At 36.7% G+C, this 18,549-nt stretch overlaps 1 protein-coding gene across 1 annotated transcript; it reads right to left on the bottom strand.

The window, feature by feature from the left end:
- Positions 1 to 4,512: 4,512 nt before the first annotated feature.
- On the bottom strand, positions 4,513 to 18,008 carry cenpw (centromere protein W). The gene is made up of 3 exons (XM_079836607.1): positions 17,805 to 18,008; positions 9,425 to 9,538; positions 4,513 to 5,808 (listed from the first exon to the last, which is right to left on the bottom strand). Exons 1-3 carry the CDS (start codon positions 17,889 to 17,891, stop codon positions 5,782 to 5,784), a joined length of 228 nt encoding a protein of 75 aa, XP_079692733.1. The 5' UTR covers positions 17,892 to 18,008; the 3' UTR covers positions 4,513 to 5,781.
- Positions 18,009 to 18,549: the final 541 nt, after the last annotated feature.

Here is an 18,549-nt window from a genome sequence, read left to right on the forward strand (position 1 = left end):
TTCAAAATTTACTGGAGTAAAAAAATTAAGCAGCTGTTGTTTTTGTCGACTGAAAGGGTTAAATTCGGCCCCAGGCTCTGACACCAGCACCCTGTCAGAGGAAAGAGAGATATGAATAAGTCACAACTAACTCTTCATACCAAAGTTGAGACAATGCATACATGACAGACACTACTTTAATATATCCATAAATGAATAGAAAGTAGAAAAAAGCCAACCAGATTCTATATAGCACCTGTAAGAATATTAAGAACCAGGCCAGATTGTCTGGATGAGTAACTTTCAGAAAGACTGTCTGAAAATTAATGAAAAAGATTAACATCTGAATCCACTCATACAATTATCACTCTCATCTGAGACAACGTCCCACTGAGTGAATCAACTGAGAATGGCTTCACTTTTTGTGCATGTATTTACCTTGTCCCAAATTTCCCCCAAACTCCTGATCCCCTCTCACGGGAGATCACAAAATCCAATAGATTTTGGGTATATTTCAATGTCAATTCTCACTATACAATATTATATGTGTTTGGTATCGTTTGAAATGTCTCAGTGCGAATGGTAGAAAAATCTCATAAGCACAGAAATATACAAGAAGTTAATAAGAGTTTTAAGAGCTGCACAGTAATATACAAGAAGTTAATAAGAGTTTTAAGAGCTTAGAGGTATTTTACTTATGATGGTGGGTGTGGTTGTTGGAGCTATTTGGTTTCCTTTCAATCAAGCCAAATGGGAATTCGACTCAATTTAAATTCCCTTTGTTTTCATGTATTTCCATTTGAAACAGTTTTTGGTCTGGTCTGAGTTATTTAAAGCGATGCAGCAATGAGTTCGGGGCCCATACTGTAATAGAGTTGGCCCGTACCTCTGCGTAATATTCAGAAGCCAGGTATCGATATCTTATTCTTTGCTACAGAGTATTTGATGTTATGTACGAATTATCTTTGAATCGATTATGTAATTGGCATTATACATTCACCTGACTGTTAATAAAATTGTTACATTTTGATCCTTTCTGAATTACTCTGTAATTATTAACTATCTCCAGAACGGAGCTGCAACAAAAGGTTAAAACGGAATGATTAAATGTATGATTAACTATTAGATATAAATGACCAAACAACCCAATGGCATTCTATCCTAAATTCGACAATATGATAAATGGAGTCAGATAGAGAATATTATAATTAAATCCATTTTGTCCAGCTGAAACACGAACGCGCAAACGGCCTTCGAGTCGCTATCGCTACCGATCCTTGGAGCGATTTCAGCAGCCTTACTCACCGAAACACAAATCTAATCTAATAAATAATAATAATACACCCCCAACTCTTTATGGCCGTTCTGGACATATGGTTCTCTATGGACTGTGAGAAATGTCTTTAAAGGAGAAATGTTATATTTTCATGCGTGATATCCATTTTAATTTCAGAGAAATTGTAATTAATTTTTATTATTATTTTATTATTAAGTATTAGTGTAAATATTTTTTTTTTAAATCAACATTTTGGATTGTTGTCATCTTCTGGTCATGCATGACAAGGCTAACCATGATCGCTTTCCCAGGTTGCTCCTATAAAAGAGACTAAATCAGGGCCCTATGATCATAAAAACAGGAATATAGTAAAAAAAAAAAAAAAAAAAAAGAATTTACTGTATAACAAATGTTTTTAATTTTTGATGAATAAATAAAAGGCAGGTCAGTAGTTAAATCAAAAAGCGATATAGACTAGTGTCTGAGCATTAGGGATGTGACGTTGAGGAAATTTTCCCACCGGTTAATCGACGCGTGATAACACTGATAATACCGGTATCACCGACCAGGGGCGTAAATCGCGGGGGGGACGGGGGGGACCGGACCCCCCCAATCTGAGGGCTGTCCCCCCCTAAAAACCATGCTGCGTATTGTAAATAATATAACAATATATACTTAAAATAAATGTGTATGTAGTAAAACAATACAAACGCAAACGGGACAAAAAAAATGCATTTTAAGTTTAGAAACATTTTGAGTCCCCCCTCCCCCCTTGCCCCACAGTGGTTTGATCCACCGCGCACCTCAACTAACCTAGCGTTACCCATAGACCGTAAAAAACTACCACAAGTTTGGGGAGAGAACAAAGCTCTTCAGACAGCAGTTGTGAAACTCCAGTAAGCCTTTAAGGCTATTTTATTCACTTTAAACATCAGATGAAGTGATTATATTCTCTTTAATACAGATTAGGCAAAACACTGTTAACATCACTTGCCCACCGCGGCACCGTCGTTTTCATTTTTATAGTAATAAAATAATTTAGTTCAGTTAGAGAACAGACACAACAATTAAAAACTGAACGTGTCTGCTCAATACAGCACGAGCCGAACGGGCAAACAGCTGACAGACAAGATGATCGAAGATTTGGTTTCAAAGCGAAATGTAAAAGCGCCTATTTAAGGGAGTGTGTCCTTGTAGTTTTGTTGCTGTGTTGTTCATTACGAATAATAGGCTAATGAACCCGAAATTCAAGCAACCCGCCCCCAAATTCTAAAAAGTGGCGCTAATTCTAAACCGAAAGTATATGCGCACGGCCGTTCTGTCAGATCTGTGTAGGGTTTTGCTCAATATGAATCTGAATATCATGGTATAAAATACTATGTGGAGGACGCAAGATAATTTTATAATTATAATATGACTGCGTGGTGAACCTTAATTGTGTACCTTGATTGCAATGTAAGTCGCTTTGGATAAAAGCGTTTGCCAAAATGCATAAATGTATTTAAACAACTATCGCTTTGTGTTGTTGCTGTTCAGATAAAATTACAGAGTAAAGAAAAAACGGACATTAGATAATTTTTCAGTACACCAAAAAGCCAAATAAGTAGGTACGAAATGTTTTTTTTTTTTTTTGTGGTAGCCTATACATATCCTTACAAGTACGATTTTGGCTGTATTATTTGTGTCCCCTTCAAAAATTGCTCTTGAGAAATTTCATGTTTATTGTCCCCCCCAACTATAAGATGAAATTTACGCCCCTGTCACCGACGGGGGGCTTTTAAAATCGCTAATTCTAAACCGAAAGTAAAATGCGCACGGTCACTCAGGCATTCATAACGGAGCGCAGCAAAGCGAGTGTTTCCAATGAATTCCAATGAACTGCAAACGCGCCAGTGGACATGCACCGTGAATGACAGTGTGGCTGAGAGCATTTTACTTTCAGTTTAGAATTAGCGCCAGTTCGGGGCCAGGTTGCTTGAATGGTGGGTTCATTAGCCAATTATTCTTAATGAAAAACACAACAACAAAACAGTACAATGACAAACTCACTTAAATAGGGGCTTTTACATTTAGCTTCCCCGATCATCTTGTCAGTCAGCTCCTAGTGATAAATGAAATCTGACTCCTGCTGCGACTCTCGTTCGGCTCATGGTTTATTAAGCAGACACGTTCATTTTTTATTTGCAGTGAATGTTCTCTAACTGAACTAAATTCTTTTATTACTAAAAAAAAAAATCTAAACGACAGTGGGGGGCGGTGCTGCCGTGGGCAAGTTATGTAACCAGTGTTACACGAACACCGGTAACACCAACTATCGTAGCAAGCCTACTGTGAGTGTGAATATTAAAAAGCTAAAAAGGTTGTTTAAATACAAATACTGCATGCTCTGCTTGTCTCTGTGTGAATGAATGGCGGGCAGATGTGTGGTTTCATTTCCCCCCAATATGAGGACTTGAGCGCATTAACTCCAAATCCACTCTCCGATGCCGATGAGTGTCACTTCATCAGCATTTTATAATAGATTTCATAGAAACGATTTCATAGAAATTAATTTATATATATATATATATATAGTATAATATTATTAATAGTATAATAATTTTAATTAATTAGATAATGTATTAATTAGACATGATTATAAAATTTAATTAAACGATTAAAATGGAATCCAGAAAACATGTCATTTTTGTTAAACTTGTAATAAATTGTTAAATTGTATAAGTTTCATCATTTCAATTAATTAGACATGTTTTTTTAATTACTAAAAATTAGGGGGGGACATTTATGGAATTTGGGAAAAAATAAAACAGATTTCATAGGGCCCTACTACATCTCACAGAGCATGATGATAAATAAGTAGTACAATAAACAGCACTGTTCCCACTGTGAGGATTTAGATGAGTGAGGATGAACAGGATGAAGATGACATACATGAAAGATGAAGATAAGAGAGGATTCAGAGGTCTGGAGAACATTCTAGACTGTTATCAACAGGCAACTTCTCAAAACTTAAAGGCGGGCAGAAAGTTCAAACACTACACTGATCAATCCCTGGCAGCCCAATTAATTCTGACAGAAGGATTAGAGGAGGATGACTCCCAGGTCACGTGATCATTGGTGGGATACACCCGAAAAGTGAGACCCAAACATTTACTTTCCTGTGGTCCTGGGGTCAGGTCAGGCCCTTTGGTCCCACACAACATGGAGCAAGAAGCATGGAGCAGACGCAAACACAGAACTGACTGACACCGGAGGAGACCAATTTTATAGATTTATACCTTTTCAAAAGTCTGGGGTCATTACAATTGTTGTTTTTGAAAGAAATTATTGCTTTTATTCAGCAACGACTTATTTAACCGATCAAAAGTGAAAGTAGTCAAATTTTAAATTGTTAATGTCTGTTTCAAATAAATGCTGTTCTTAATTACTTTCTATTTATCAAAGAACCCTGAAAAAATGTATCACGGTTTCCACAAAAATATTAAGCAACACAACTGTTTACAACACTGATAATGATAAGAAGTGCTTCTTGATCACCAAATCAGTAAATTAGAATGATTTCTGAAGGATCATGTGACACTGAAGACTGGAGTAATGATGCTGAAAATTCAGCTTTGCCATCAAATGCATAAATTACATTTAAAAGAGATTAAAATAGAAATAGTAATAAGATTTCAAAATATTACTGTTTTCATGGTATTTATCAAATAAATGCAATCTTAGTGAGCATAAGAGACTTCTTTCAAAAACATTTAAAAATTCTATCAACCCTAAACTTTTAAACAGTAGTATATATGCCAGAAACAGTAAAAATGTGACACAAAAAAAGGACATTCTAGAGTAGACAGATTTCATGAGATTTACCAAAGTATTTTTATAGGTGAGTTAGATAGCAGTGATTAAATTTGAAATGAAAATTACAAGATGTCCAGTTGATACGGAGTCAAAACAAGAGAGTGAAATATCATCCGAGCAAACCTTCTTGCTAAAAACCTGCTTTTCGTGAGCAGCCACTGATAATGGTCCCAATGTTGTCAGTGGCCGAGAGCCAGATACCTTGTTGCTTTACAGAGCGAGGAAAGAAACACTGCACGGTTACTCAACCATGTGCTACCCAAGTTAAGTGGTACAAATTGTTTATTAACAGGCATTAAGTCATAATATGATCCAAAGAGATGAGGGACACATGTGTTGCTTTAGATCTCTGGGCTAGATACTGTCTATCATTCCTGGTTTACACAAATCGTAAAAAGCAAATGTTCAACTGTCATGAAGAAAAAAATTATCATGGATCACAGCCTAATAAACGGGGCCAACTTGAGACAAGGCAACATAAATTCCATCATACACAAAAAAAGTCTGAAGGAAATAATAGAAGCAAAATGTTCATCTTTGCCAGTCCCAAATTTGTAGTGTGCTTCTTCCCGCAGCTCACACATACTAATGTCTTTAAGTTAATTTTAGGTCACAGGATCAATGCTGTAGAACGAACAAAGGGTTGTGATGGGAAGCTTCTGTCATCCATGTTATCCGCGTGTGCTCTTTAACAGTTTCTGTAACAAAGAAAATAAATATAATTACTTGGAGCAGTGGTCGGCACCGGAGGGGGAATCACGGAGGGGTAATCACTGTCACACCAGAAATAGCCTCTTTATTTATTTATGCCTTTTAAAAAGGACCCTTGCACCTGTATGTCAATCTAATTCTTGTAGTAATCCTTCCTCAGTTCTTAGCTATGAGCTGAATGGGAAGGCAAACACTATTAAAGGGATAGTTCACCAAAAAATAAAAATGATCGCTTCATTTGCTGTGAGCAGAGTCTAGTTCCGATGGAAGAGATGGAAGAGTGAACTCCGATCCGACGCATGATGTATTGACGAACAAGGAAGAGCTAAACAAAATACCAGTCACAAATTAGAAGTCTAAAACGAGAAATGTCGGAGGTTTAGGTTAGGTAAGTTTGTTGACAAGCCATATTTGTTTGAATTGTGAGAGGTGTCTACTAGTGTAGTAGTACTCGAGACCGGTCTTATGACCATTTTTTGATGGTCTTGGTCTTGTCTTGGTCTCAACTGCATTTCTCCTCAGTCTTGTCTTGGTCTCGGACTTAGAGGACTCTGGATTTTATCTCAAGACCAGTCAAGACCACAACTGCAAGGATATTACTAAATTGCCGGTGCATTGTCTGATTTGACATCATTAATGTGATTTGATGTAAAACGTACAGCTTAAAATGCAATCAATAACTTCTTTGTAATGTGATTTTTTTTGTAACTGTGCTGTCGGGTTCAAAATCAATGCAGCATTGTCTTGAAAATGCCCAAAATTAATATAAATGCCCAAAAAATTCTGAGATTTAATTTTTTTTATATAAAATAGAATATAATTAAGCAATATCACACGAGCAAGAGAGCTGTTTTCATGAATATAACCATGATTGCAAATGATATTGATTTATACAAACGTTCAATAAACAAGAAGTTCATATTAAAGACATTTTAAACGGTATTTGCTAATTTGCAGCATTTCGTTATTAAATGAATCAGCTGCTTTGAACAAATCAGTTGAATAAAGGATTCAATGATTGTTCAATAATGTTAATGTTTTAATGTTAAATTAACCAGAACATTGTATTTATTCATTAATATAAGTAATTTCTCAGACAGTAGATATGGGTCTTTTAGATGAATTTAAGAAGTGCTGGTCTGGTCTTGGTCTTGACTAGGTCTCAACCCCACAAAGTCTTGGTCTTGTCTTGGTCTTGACTTGTTCTCGGTTTAGGTGGTCTTGACTACAACACTAGGGTCTACTCTCAGCTAAACTTATGCTACTCCAACGGCCGTTACCTGAAGCAAGTGATTATAGTTTATAAAGTTATAAATATGGATATTTTTTCTTATGACAACACATCACTTCAGAAGGCCTTGATTAAACCCCTGGAGCCATATCGATTAATTTTATGATGGATGGATGCGCTTTTTGGAGCTTCGAAAAATTCAGGATCTCCTCACACACCTAGGATGGCTTGAGGGTGAGTAAATTATGGGATAACTTTCATTTTTGGGTAAACTATCCCTTTAAAGGGTGACGAGACCGCAACAGTCAACAAACTTCGGCATCACAACCCTCTGATCAATTTGGACAACACTGCACTTTCAGTGGGTAATGCAAGTAAACCAGTGTGCTTTGCGTGGTTGTTGATAGGGTCTGTTAAGCTTTATGTTTTCTAGAAAATACTTGGAAGTTATCAGTGTTTGAGTGTTCATTTATATGCATGTATGTATGCATGTATGTTTGTGTATAAAATATACAAATCACACTAAAATACGCACTTTATTTACAAAAAGTTGCTAACCCCTGATTTATAGAAAGAAACTACTAATAGCCTATATCGTGTGCTGTGTGGTAACACCCAGTTTCTCAGTCACACCCCCATTTTTTTCCTCAAATTCTCACTTTCCATGGCAGAGCTCTACATTGCACACCTGTTTTCAAAGGCGGCCATGCTGATCCAGTCTGCGCCTGAACTCTTTAAAGCGTGTAATTCCTAACATGTTTAGTTGTGACAGACCATCATGACTTCTTCTTGATTTGGAACAAGCATAGCATTTTTCATGCCCCTGCTGCTCAAGTGCATCTGTACAAGGAGCACTGCACACAATTACATCTTAATCAAATAAGCTGCCTTCCCTCGTGAAAATAAACGCAACACGATGACTCAAAATTGGCCGGATCTCTGTTTAGTGTTATTGTGACTCTTTTGATGTGGTGCCCTGTTCAAATGTATAGAAAAAAAAAACCATCAAATGGGCAGTTGCATGATGATGTAGCCGAATTCCGGCTGCAATATGAGCATGTTCATTTGCTGCCTTAATTCATTTTTCAGGTCATGAAGAGCCTAAACTATAAAACAATAGATGAAAAAATAAATAAAAATTACAGGAGATTCATCTGGGCCTAATCTATAGTAAAACACTATATCTAAACTAAATCCAACAGTAATCAACACGGCAACTCTGCCAAAGCATGGACTGCATTCACGATTAAACTTCAAACACATGTTTTTATTCCTGAAAATGTAGTCTAAAAAAAATGTCTAATCACTTTAGTGTGAATGTCACTAAGTCCATCAAGAACATGCACAGGCCAAAACAATGCGTCAGTGGAAAAAAATTGTAATGGTCCTAAAATTAAACCTGAATACTTTACGGAAAATATAATTTCTTCTTTTTTGACCTGAAATTGGAGCGGTGAGTGGGAGTGTGTTTTTCTGCTGTTTTGTACGGATTTGTTTAAAAAAATTCCATGCACTAGTATGGTTTAAAGTCATGTTTGAATCTATTGTAATCAGCACAGGGGTGCACACAGCTGCCAATTTTTTCCCATTTGTGCGCGTTGATATTAGGATATTATGACCTGGAGATATTAAGCTGCCATTCACATAATGTATCTCTTGGCAGTTCACTAATGACCAAATTGATTGCTGTAACACATACTGTTGAGAAGATCAATAGGGCGGCCATGGGTGACATCTGCTAACAATGCAGCCTGATTAAATTAATATGCATTGGAAACCTAACCCAGCCAATCTTAGGTACCCTCTGTGCTTGTTAGAGAACATCACTGCCTCATCACATTGTTGGACCTTAGGCTAAAATAAATCAATTGAAGAATAAAGGAGGGAAGTTGGAAGTACATTTTGTCTGAGTTCAACGGCGCACAGACCAGAGATAAAAGAAGTGACTTTCTAAACTTTACAAAATAATAAACGCAACTAAATGTTTACATAAGAGACCTACACTCAGAGAACAAATGTTCAAGAACAAATATGTGGATAGTACTCTATCCAAGTAGCATATTTTGTGCATAAGACCATGTTCACTAGATCTGGCGGGGAAAGTAAAGTTATGCCTTGTGATATATTCAACAATGAATAAATGACAATAAATACTACAAAAATGCTTTAAAAAATAAATGATATAATAATATTGAATAAATATTTAACTAACTAACAATAATTTGTATAAAAATAAAATAACAAATCTAGTAATAAAATCAACAATATAAATTTAAAATAAACAAAATATCTGTCCATAGTACCAGCTACAAAACACTAATGCAGCTTATAGGCCTCTTAATTAGCTAAATTATTATGGTGGTGGTGGATACCTTTGCAACAGCTCTGACGTGGTGAACTTTGATGGTTGCTGATTTCTCCTCAAAGGCCTTCACCTTGGACTCCTCTGCTAGACGATGCAGGACAACCAGGAGGTTGAGCTGGGCCTGTGGACACATTTACATTTGCATTTATGCATTTGGCAGACACAAGAGAAAGAACAAATTACTAGTTAATTCATTTGTTATTTAGCTGACACTTGTGTAAAGTAAATTACAGCATATTATAGAGTCCAAGCCCTTGGAGCAATCTATGGTTAAGTGTCTTTGTCAGGGACCACAGCATGTGAATGGAATACACAGAGAACAATTGTTAATTGCTAAATACCCCTTTCAACCCCGGGTAAAGGAACATTTCACACTTGTAATTAAGAAGTGGGGCTAGCACAGCTTCTTACCTGGGGTTATGAAACCCTGCTCCGGTGCAGGGTTAGTCGTTTGCAGTGTTAACCCCGCATTGCGGTGCCAATCTTGTACAGTGTGAAATGATGCAGTGTTAGAATGTTAAAGTTAGACGCTTAGCAACGGACAACCAATCGCATACTCATATTTGTGTGCTTTGGACAGTCACGGAAACACTGCACATTGTATATAAACAGTAAATTCAGAGGAAAAATGTCAAATGCTGACAGAAAACGTGACAATTTGAATATCTATTCTGTATATAAACTTGATAGTACAGTCGGCAATACAAGGATGCGCAATGCTAGTGCTTTTGTGTAAACAGGTCACATGCTGCGTTCATCCAATCAATGACACTGACCCCGCAAATATGCAAATAAGAACATTAACCCAGGGTTTAGGAATGTACAATGTGAAACATCAGCTTATGAATACCTGGGCTGTGAATCTTTGGGTAGGCAGCGAAACGATTCGATTCACGTTTCATAGGTTTTCGATTCGATTCAATAACAATTTTTGCAAATTCAGAATGATTCAATTCGAGACGATTCACATTGAAATTCGATGTGATTCAATTAATTCGATTCGAAAAAAATTTTTATATGCATTCATAGGATTATTAAAATGCTTCCCCCAATGTGTCTTAGTCAGGGTGTGAATTACACAATTACACTAACTATTGTGTAGGATAATGTTAAGGTCTACACAAACATGCAATGCTTCCATGGAGAGACTAGAATATCATGCACTTTCCTAAACAAACTTTTCTTCACGGAATAGAAAGAAAAGCCCTCTTTGTTCTCTTTATACAGAACATTTTCCTTATGATGATTCTGAAAGAAAACGCACCGGTGTCTACTGTTGCTATAGTAACGAACACAACTTTAATGTGCATCTGATTGATAGATAAACCGTGCGCTCTTATTTCAGAGTTGTTAATGTTGTAGTTATTGCTTGAGCGATTTGACTCGGTCTCGATCTGAAGCTGTCATCTGCTCATGTAAATTGCAGTGCAGCCGTCCTGAGGAAAGCTCAAACGTGGGCTGCTCAAAAATGTGTCACTAGCCGGGTTTCCATAACAGATTTGCACAAAACTTTTGCTATTTTCTAAATGTCGATAAAAAACTATTGCGAAATGACGTCCATTAACCGATGTTATGCGACTAAAACATATTTTTTCCTCTCGCAATAAGTTCCAAATATGAAGCCACATATGTTGGTAGGTTTATGTATATCCCATCCATCGCATTGGCCATTATTTTTAATGGAAGAAGACGGGTGTGTTATCCAAGCATTAATGGCAAGGAAAGCCCCTTATACTTGAATGGCCACTGGCGTATGAGGCGTGTGTTTCTCCCTCATATCTGCTTCAAGGTCTTCATGATAATGTGGCATTTCTTTGTTTAGAATCCAGTATTCTTGTAATTCTACTGTCTTTTATGAGTTTAATAAAGAACTCTGTCTCGTCTTCTGTCCAAACATACCGCGCCATCTGTAAAGAATGATCGACTTTTACATACACCAGGTGACCTGTAAATGCGGAAAAACTGTTCAAATTGGATTTTTCGAATTGCCTGAAAAACCACCTCATGTGAGTGTACTTTTTTTTTTTGCGATACATGGGAGTTTTTGGATTTGTAATCGATGCATCGAGAAAACGAGTGAATCGTTACAGCCCTAATTTCAAGTGTGAAAAGATGAGATGTACCTAAGATGTATGAAATAATGTTTATAGAATTCCCAGACTGCAAATTATAGCAAAAATTACCTTTATAACTCAAGATTAGCACGTAAAGTCAGACAACATATTAGTTTCCTTTAACCAAAAATGCTACTAAAACTAAGCAAGAGCTAAAAAGAACCACAATGCTTGAAATGATTGCGTGACGGACAACCAACTAATCATTTCAAGAGGCTCTTAGTGACTTGCCACACAAAAGGCCAAACGCTCGGAGTCAAGAGGACCATTCGATGTTGAGCGACTCAAGTGAATATCATACTCTGTTGTTCCGCCAGGTGTAGTATGCTGCAGCTTGTCCTATACCTGTTTATGGATCAACAGATAAGTACCACAGTAAAAGAGGATTATATTACAGGAACTGCTAGGCAGGTCCAACAGGAGAAAGGGGGTGTCAGTGAAAGATAAATCTTCCAGCCCTCCCCAAAGTCAAGGACCCTTGTGCAACCTTGTCGGATTAGACCAGGAAATTGTTTCATTTTCAGCACTTCATCTGTCTTAGTGCATCTTGTCATGAGATGCTGAAAGGAGGTCTGCACTCAGGGATAGATTTAAGATCAGCCTTGAGCTCAAATTGGGTTTATTTAAAATCAGCACTACTTGTGCTGGAACGTGCTAACATGAAAACATTGTATACATATCAATATGATCCAAAGAAACAAACAAAGAAATGTAATTTCCCTCTGTGAATCAAGTTCAACTTGGTGTGTCAATGTACAGGTATGCCCTTCACTTTGCCAGGGTCATTGCCATCATTAAAACAGTATTGGTGGCTCTGAATCACATGGAAGCCATGTGCATGAATATTCATTATATGCATAATGAGATCACGTGGCCTTGCTTTTGAGTGTACATCACAATTTGCCATTACAATCTCCTAGATGTCACTGTCCAGTCTTCAAGGACTCATATTGTTCAACACATTTAGCATTTCATTCTTTTCATGACAACCTAATCTCTTCTGATAAGCCAATAAATATTTTCACTGTATGACCGATCGCCAATAAATGGCTAATATTATAAATATTTACTACTTTATTTTAAAAAGCACAATAAAAAAAAATTCATCATACTTGCCATTTGACTTGAAGTTACTGCTGAATGATGGCAATTTGGCAAAAGTAATCTAAATATTAAAACAGTCAATTAAACACAATGTCATCGTCAATAATTAATCATATCTGCCAATAATATGTTTTCAACTCTCCAACTGACTGTACTGTATATAAGATATTAATGATTTCTGGCCTGTTTTTACATCTTAGTTTTCATAAACTGACCATCGCAAAAACATGCATACACAAATGAAACAAGTGACCAGATTCGCTGAACCATATCCAGCTAGTTTTCTTAATGATTTCAGCTGGAAAAAGGCAGCACTCCTTGTGCATCTACACGACAGCCATTTGGATGTAATTTAAATCTATTAATACCTCATTTTCATAATTGTGGGTCATCTCTGGGGCGTCTGAATACTTCTTCAACAGCTGGTCTTGAGAGTGTTTTCGAGAAGGAAACTGAGAAGCCCAGGTTTCCCCTGTGCCAGATGCTTTGCCAAAACATAACGACCGGGCTGAACTGATTACAGCGGAGGCCGTTTCTACTGCCTCGCGCAGACACGGAAAGCACATGGAATCCTCACCGAGGGCAAAGGAGTGCAGAGAAAACCAGTCTGAGCTGCATTAGGAACATTAAAGAGTCTCTTTACAGTGTGCAGTGCAGACGTCACACTATCCAAATGTGATCCATCCAAATGTCATCTTGTTCTTGTCGAAAACAAACAAACAAAAAATTGTAAGAACAAGATGAATCTGGATTTACAGTTCCTGCAAAATCCCACTTTAACCACTGGGTTTAAGGCTATAATCCACACTGCCACACCAGACAAGTTAACACTCTGATCCAACAAAACCAACAACTATTAGTCTTTGTGCTGTAAATGAAGCTATCAGGGATGCACTGAAATTAAAATTCCATCTGAAACTAATATTATGTAATGTAAAATTTGTATTGTTCCAATGTAATGAACCAATATTTAAAAAAGGTTCATATTAAAATTAATTATTTTGTCTAAATAAAATCTAAAAAATCACACATTTTACATGTAATTTTGGCTTTATCATAATAATAAAAATTATTATTATTATAATTTAAAGTATACAAAATGAATATTCATTTTGAGATTTGCTACAATGTAATTTTTGAAAACAATAGTATTTTTGACGATTACTGTAGAACAAATAAGCACCCACAATTAAATCAAATAGACAAATTAAGAAAGAAAAAAAAACGGAATAAAAAAGCACCTCTAATATATAATTAATAAATACAACAAAGAAAAGCCCAATCTCAACTCAGAACACAGAAGACAACAGCAATTCATGCCGAACCTTCTAGCGACATAAATCAATTCTAACAATGCAAGATTTTCAAATTTAGCACACCTAAATTGAAAACATTTTGAATGAAGTGTGAGACGAACAATTGCAGAGCACAAAATCGAAATATCCACCTCACCAGATTCACCAATATTTGCATTTATCAGCTCTTAAATAAACATTTTTGAATAACCTACAACCACAAACTTCGCCTCAGTCGCTCTCAGGAACCCATCATCCAATTACAGTACACAAGCCAGGCACAACATCTAATGACTTGGTGTGAAAATGCCAGGAGCCAAAACAGAACCTTGAGTTTCTACACTTTCCCAGAGATCCTTAACACCAGGGAGGAAACGGTGCTGTTGGGGGGCAAAATTGGGTCTACGATTTGGGGGGAGGTCTGGAAAAAGAAAACAGACACTTTCACAGCTTCCTTGCAGGATGCAGCTGATTATTTTCGTATTCAATCAACCATCAAATGCAGCATAGGGTATCTCAGTTCGGCAGGGGGAACAAAGCTCTGTATAATCCACTGCTCCACCCGGCAGGACGCACTTATAAACAGGAGAGATGAAATGGTATGACTGGGGTAATCTCACAAGCTGTTTCTGTGCTTATGGAGTAAGATCTGATGCAGGAGACAGAAAACATGAGTCTAAGCACATTTGATAGGGCACAGAATAATAATGGAAAAGCCTTCAAGGTGATTGTCATCTGGATCTGAAGTTTCTGAGGAAAGTGAACAAGTATTCCTGTTATTGTTTTACAGTTCAAATCAGTGGGTGTAAACACCTCTGCTTCTAATTTGCCATTTTGACATCTACTCTACCAGTTTATTTAAGTTAACTAAGGCCTAAAATTGCCTCTGTAAATTATATAAATACCTGCAGTACACATTATTCCGTTTTCTGCAGAATGATTGTTTTGCATATGACTTCAATTTCAGTCTGTTCCTCAGAAACACACCAAGCTATCAAATTGATTCACAAGACTTGGAATATATTATAGACTGAGATTTTAATTAAGTAAACACTTAAAAGGATTCAAAGTTCATACATTGAAGGATTCATTGAAGGACTAATCAAAGGTTGCATCCAAAATCACATACTTCCTTCTATATAGTAGGCAAAAAACAGTATGGGACAAGACAAGAGTAGTCTGTCTGAATTCACAGTACTCACAAAAGAGTAAGTAAAAAGTACGACCTACTACTTCAGGGATGCAAACGGGTGAGGGGTAAAAAAAAAAGGTGAAAACATTGCATGGATAGAGAAAACATTATCCGAGGTCAGGTTTTTAAAAAAAATGTATATTTACTTTTCATGTTCATTTCTAGTCACTACTAAGTATCTTTGCATCTGCCTGAAAACTAATTCTACCCCGGGACGGGTTGTGTCGAGCCATTCGTTAGTCTTGTTGTTTGCTGAGAAAAATATGCAATCTAGCAGCAATAAACGTGTTAAGAATTCGTACAGCTGCAGCAGCGCAGGACTATTATTCTGCTGTGCGGAACTGAGAAAGAACCGATGACGGAATAGTTTGATCTACGGCTGACCAATCAGCAGAAAGGGGCGTATAATTCCCACCCACGTGTAGAAATCAAATATTCAAACTGTTTATTCATTTTTCTACCTCTGTACGGAAAACTAAAAATCAAGCCAAAATCTTGTTTTTCTGAAAAAAATTTAAAACGCTGTTGTCTTCTCATTTTTCTACTTTCAATATTAAATCCAAAAATGACTGATATGATGAATGATGCACAGATTCTAAACGCTAATCGGTGAAGTAACCTTTAAATTAACAGGGTTGTAAGAGTCATTTGTTTATGAATTAGACTAAACTGGTCATGTTGCACGTTTTTGAGTGAAGCCAGTGAAAAGAAGAAAAAAAAAACTTTGCTTTGCTTTGCTTTTTATCTTATCACATCCAATTCAGAATGCAATCTCACAAGTTGGATAAAAAATGTTTCCCCCTTAAGGCTATCCCAGTGGCGGAAATACCTGAAGGTCTACACTCAGAAAACCAAGACTAACAGCTTCATCGGAAAGCCAAAAACACAATCATAGCTTGACCAACAATTACAAGTAGATGCACAAGGCAAAATGTGAGGGGCCTTATTAGGAATTTTGTCATTAAAAGACCAGGAAACCAGATCAAACCGGTACATATTCATAGGACGGTAAAAAAAAGAAGCCTTTCTTTCATTTTTTCCTGCATTTTCCTTTTAGTTTAATGGCTGGATTAGACCCCTGTAAAGCAGAGCACCTTTCAGGCGGCTTTAACGTCCCCACCTCCAGTCTCCATAAAGTGAGACCAGCTGCAATGGACCTTTAATTAGGATCCTGTTAGTGCACGGACATCCTACACACACACACACAGTACAATCAACCATGTACAGTGCCTCTAAACTTAAAAACAACGGATAAGCAATTCCCCTATTCCCATGAAAAACACTAGGCAAACTAGCCGAGAGGCAAACCTCAATCAACTTAAACCACCAGACTCCCCTTTTGAAAATAGAAGTTCCTTTTAATCATCATGAGCTATGAAGTGGTCAGTATCAAGCAATCAAATAGGCGGCATTCGACACTGCTATACATCTATTGTATTTAACAACATTAACTGTGGCCACTTCACGTGATGAAGCATAAAACAAATTGGTTTCATCAGTACTTTTCGGATATAAAACGTTAAACAAATGTAAACATCTGGGGCCATGATCCTTAAAATAAAACCAACTTCAATAGTCACAACATGGTGGTTTGGTTTTAATGACTTGCCTGCCCATTTGTGGTTTCCGGATCCTAGAATTAGATCTTTTGCTAAGTGACAAGATGGGTAAGAACTTTACACTGGTGGCAAACAAGTCATTATTCTCGGACCCATGATCTTGCAGTTAAGCTTTGACATATGGTGCTCATATGGATGTAGCTTACTATCTGCTAAAAGAGAAAAGCGTATTAACTATGAAAGTTACAATCTGCACGTGGCAAGTTGGAAGAGAGCAGTGCTTCCTTATTTCTGCATTATAAGTCAAATGAGCAATAAAATAAATCAGACTACTGTTGCATTGAACATTTAAATTCACCTCCATATGAAAAGCACTACTTTTTGAGCTTCGTGATTAAGAGATCTACAAAAAGACAACATGAAAGGAGCCCACAAAGCCACATGTATCCTGCTCATTCACATTAGCTGTATTCCTTTCCATAAACAGACTATAAGCTATATATAAAGTGTTTGTTCAAAAATAATAAGGGCTTTACCCACTAATGTCTTCTAAAGTACACTGGCAGATCTGAGAGGGAACCCCTAATACATTTGCATTTTGCAACCTTGCCATACTGCACTATAATGTTCACTTACATCACATCTCACCAGATCTTGCTCTTTTAACATAACAGAACATAACACTCAAAAATTGTACCGTATAAACGTTCATTGTAATATGCAATGTTCTAAATATGTTTTTAATCTTTCAAAGTACGCAAAACGGGTTCCTGCTTAATGACAACCTATGGCTGATACTCAAAACATACGGAGCTCCCTACCTAGACAGCATTTCTGGGCGTTTGACACGTTCTTCCTAAAATGCTGCCTACGAAGGCAGCGCTAGATTTTAAAACACAGACATAGACAACATGAACATACAGCTCTACCCCAATAATTATGACGTAACCTGAATACGAACCAGGCAATTTTCGGACTAACGTACACAACAACTGCATAATAGTACACGTCATTTGGCAGCTAAATTACTAATTTGATTAATCTGAAATCATATTTCCATGTGAATGTGACGGACGCGCGTTTGTACGGAGGAAACTGGTGTGGTTCATTTTCATCAACTCACCATCAAGTCCGCGTTTTTTCCTATCCGTATATTAGTATTCTTCTTCATATGGCGCTTCAGGGCTGCTCTCGGTGCTTTCTTTGACATGTTTTGGCTGCTTGAAAGCGTTAGTTTATGGTTTTGAAGAATTAAACTAAAGCTAGCGTCTGTTTGTTTTTCTCTGTATTCAAAATGAAAATACCGCGCGTTTCACTACCGGCTCCTGATGATGACGTATAAAGAGCTGAATGGCCCCTTTCGCCAGCACGTGCTTAGTGCGTGTTTACATGGACCAGTGGGAGAAATTGGATCGCTTGAGTTGAAAGTTAGGAATCCTGATATTTTTCTTTGAAAGTTGATAATGCAATTTAAGGTTTTACATGTTATTTAAAAAACAAAAAAAGTCAGACACTATTATATTTTATTTTATTAATCTGATTCTGTTTTTTTTCTTGCCTAATGATTGTTTTAACCCTTTTGTTAAGGAGATCAATCTTCTAATTTCCTTATTTGTAACAAGAATGTCATTATGAACTTGTATTACTCAAATAATTGCAAATGACTTTATTGGTCTAGCTTAAACCGAAACAATGACAGAACAAATGCCAATAATGGTTATAAAAAATAATAGCAATAATATATACCAAGAAATTTGCAATATAAAATACAATAAACATTTGACAAGACATAAATAATTTGTAGATCAGACTTTTATTCCCTTTCTTTTTCAGGTAAGCTACTTTTTTTTCTTCTTCTTTTTTTGTCC

Source organism: Gobio gobio, assembly GCF_949357685.1.
Source record: "Gobio gobio genome assembly, chromosome: 15".
Taxonomy (NCBI): Eukaryota; Metazoa; Chordata; class Actinopteri; order Cypriniformes; family Gobionidae; genus Gobio; species Gobio gobio.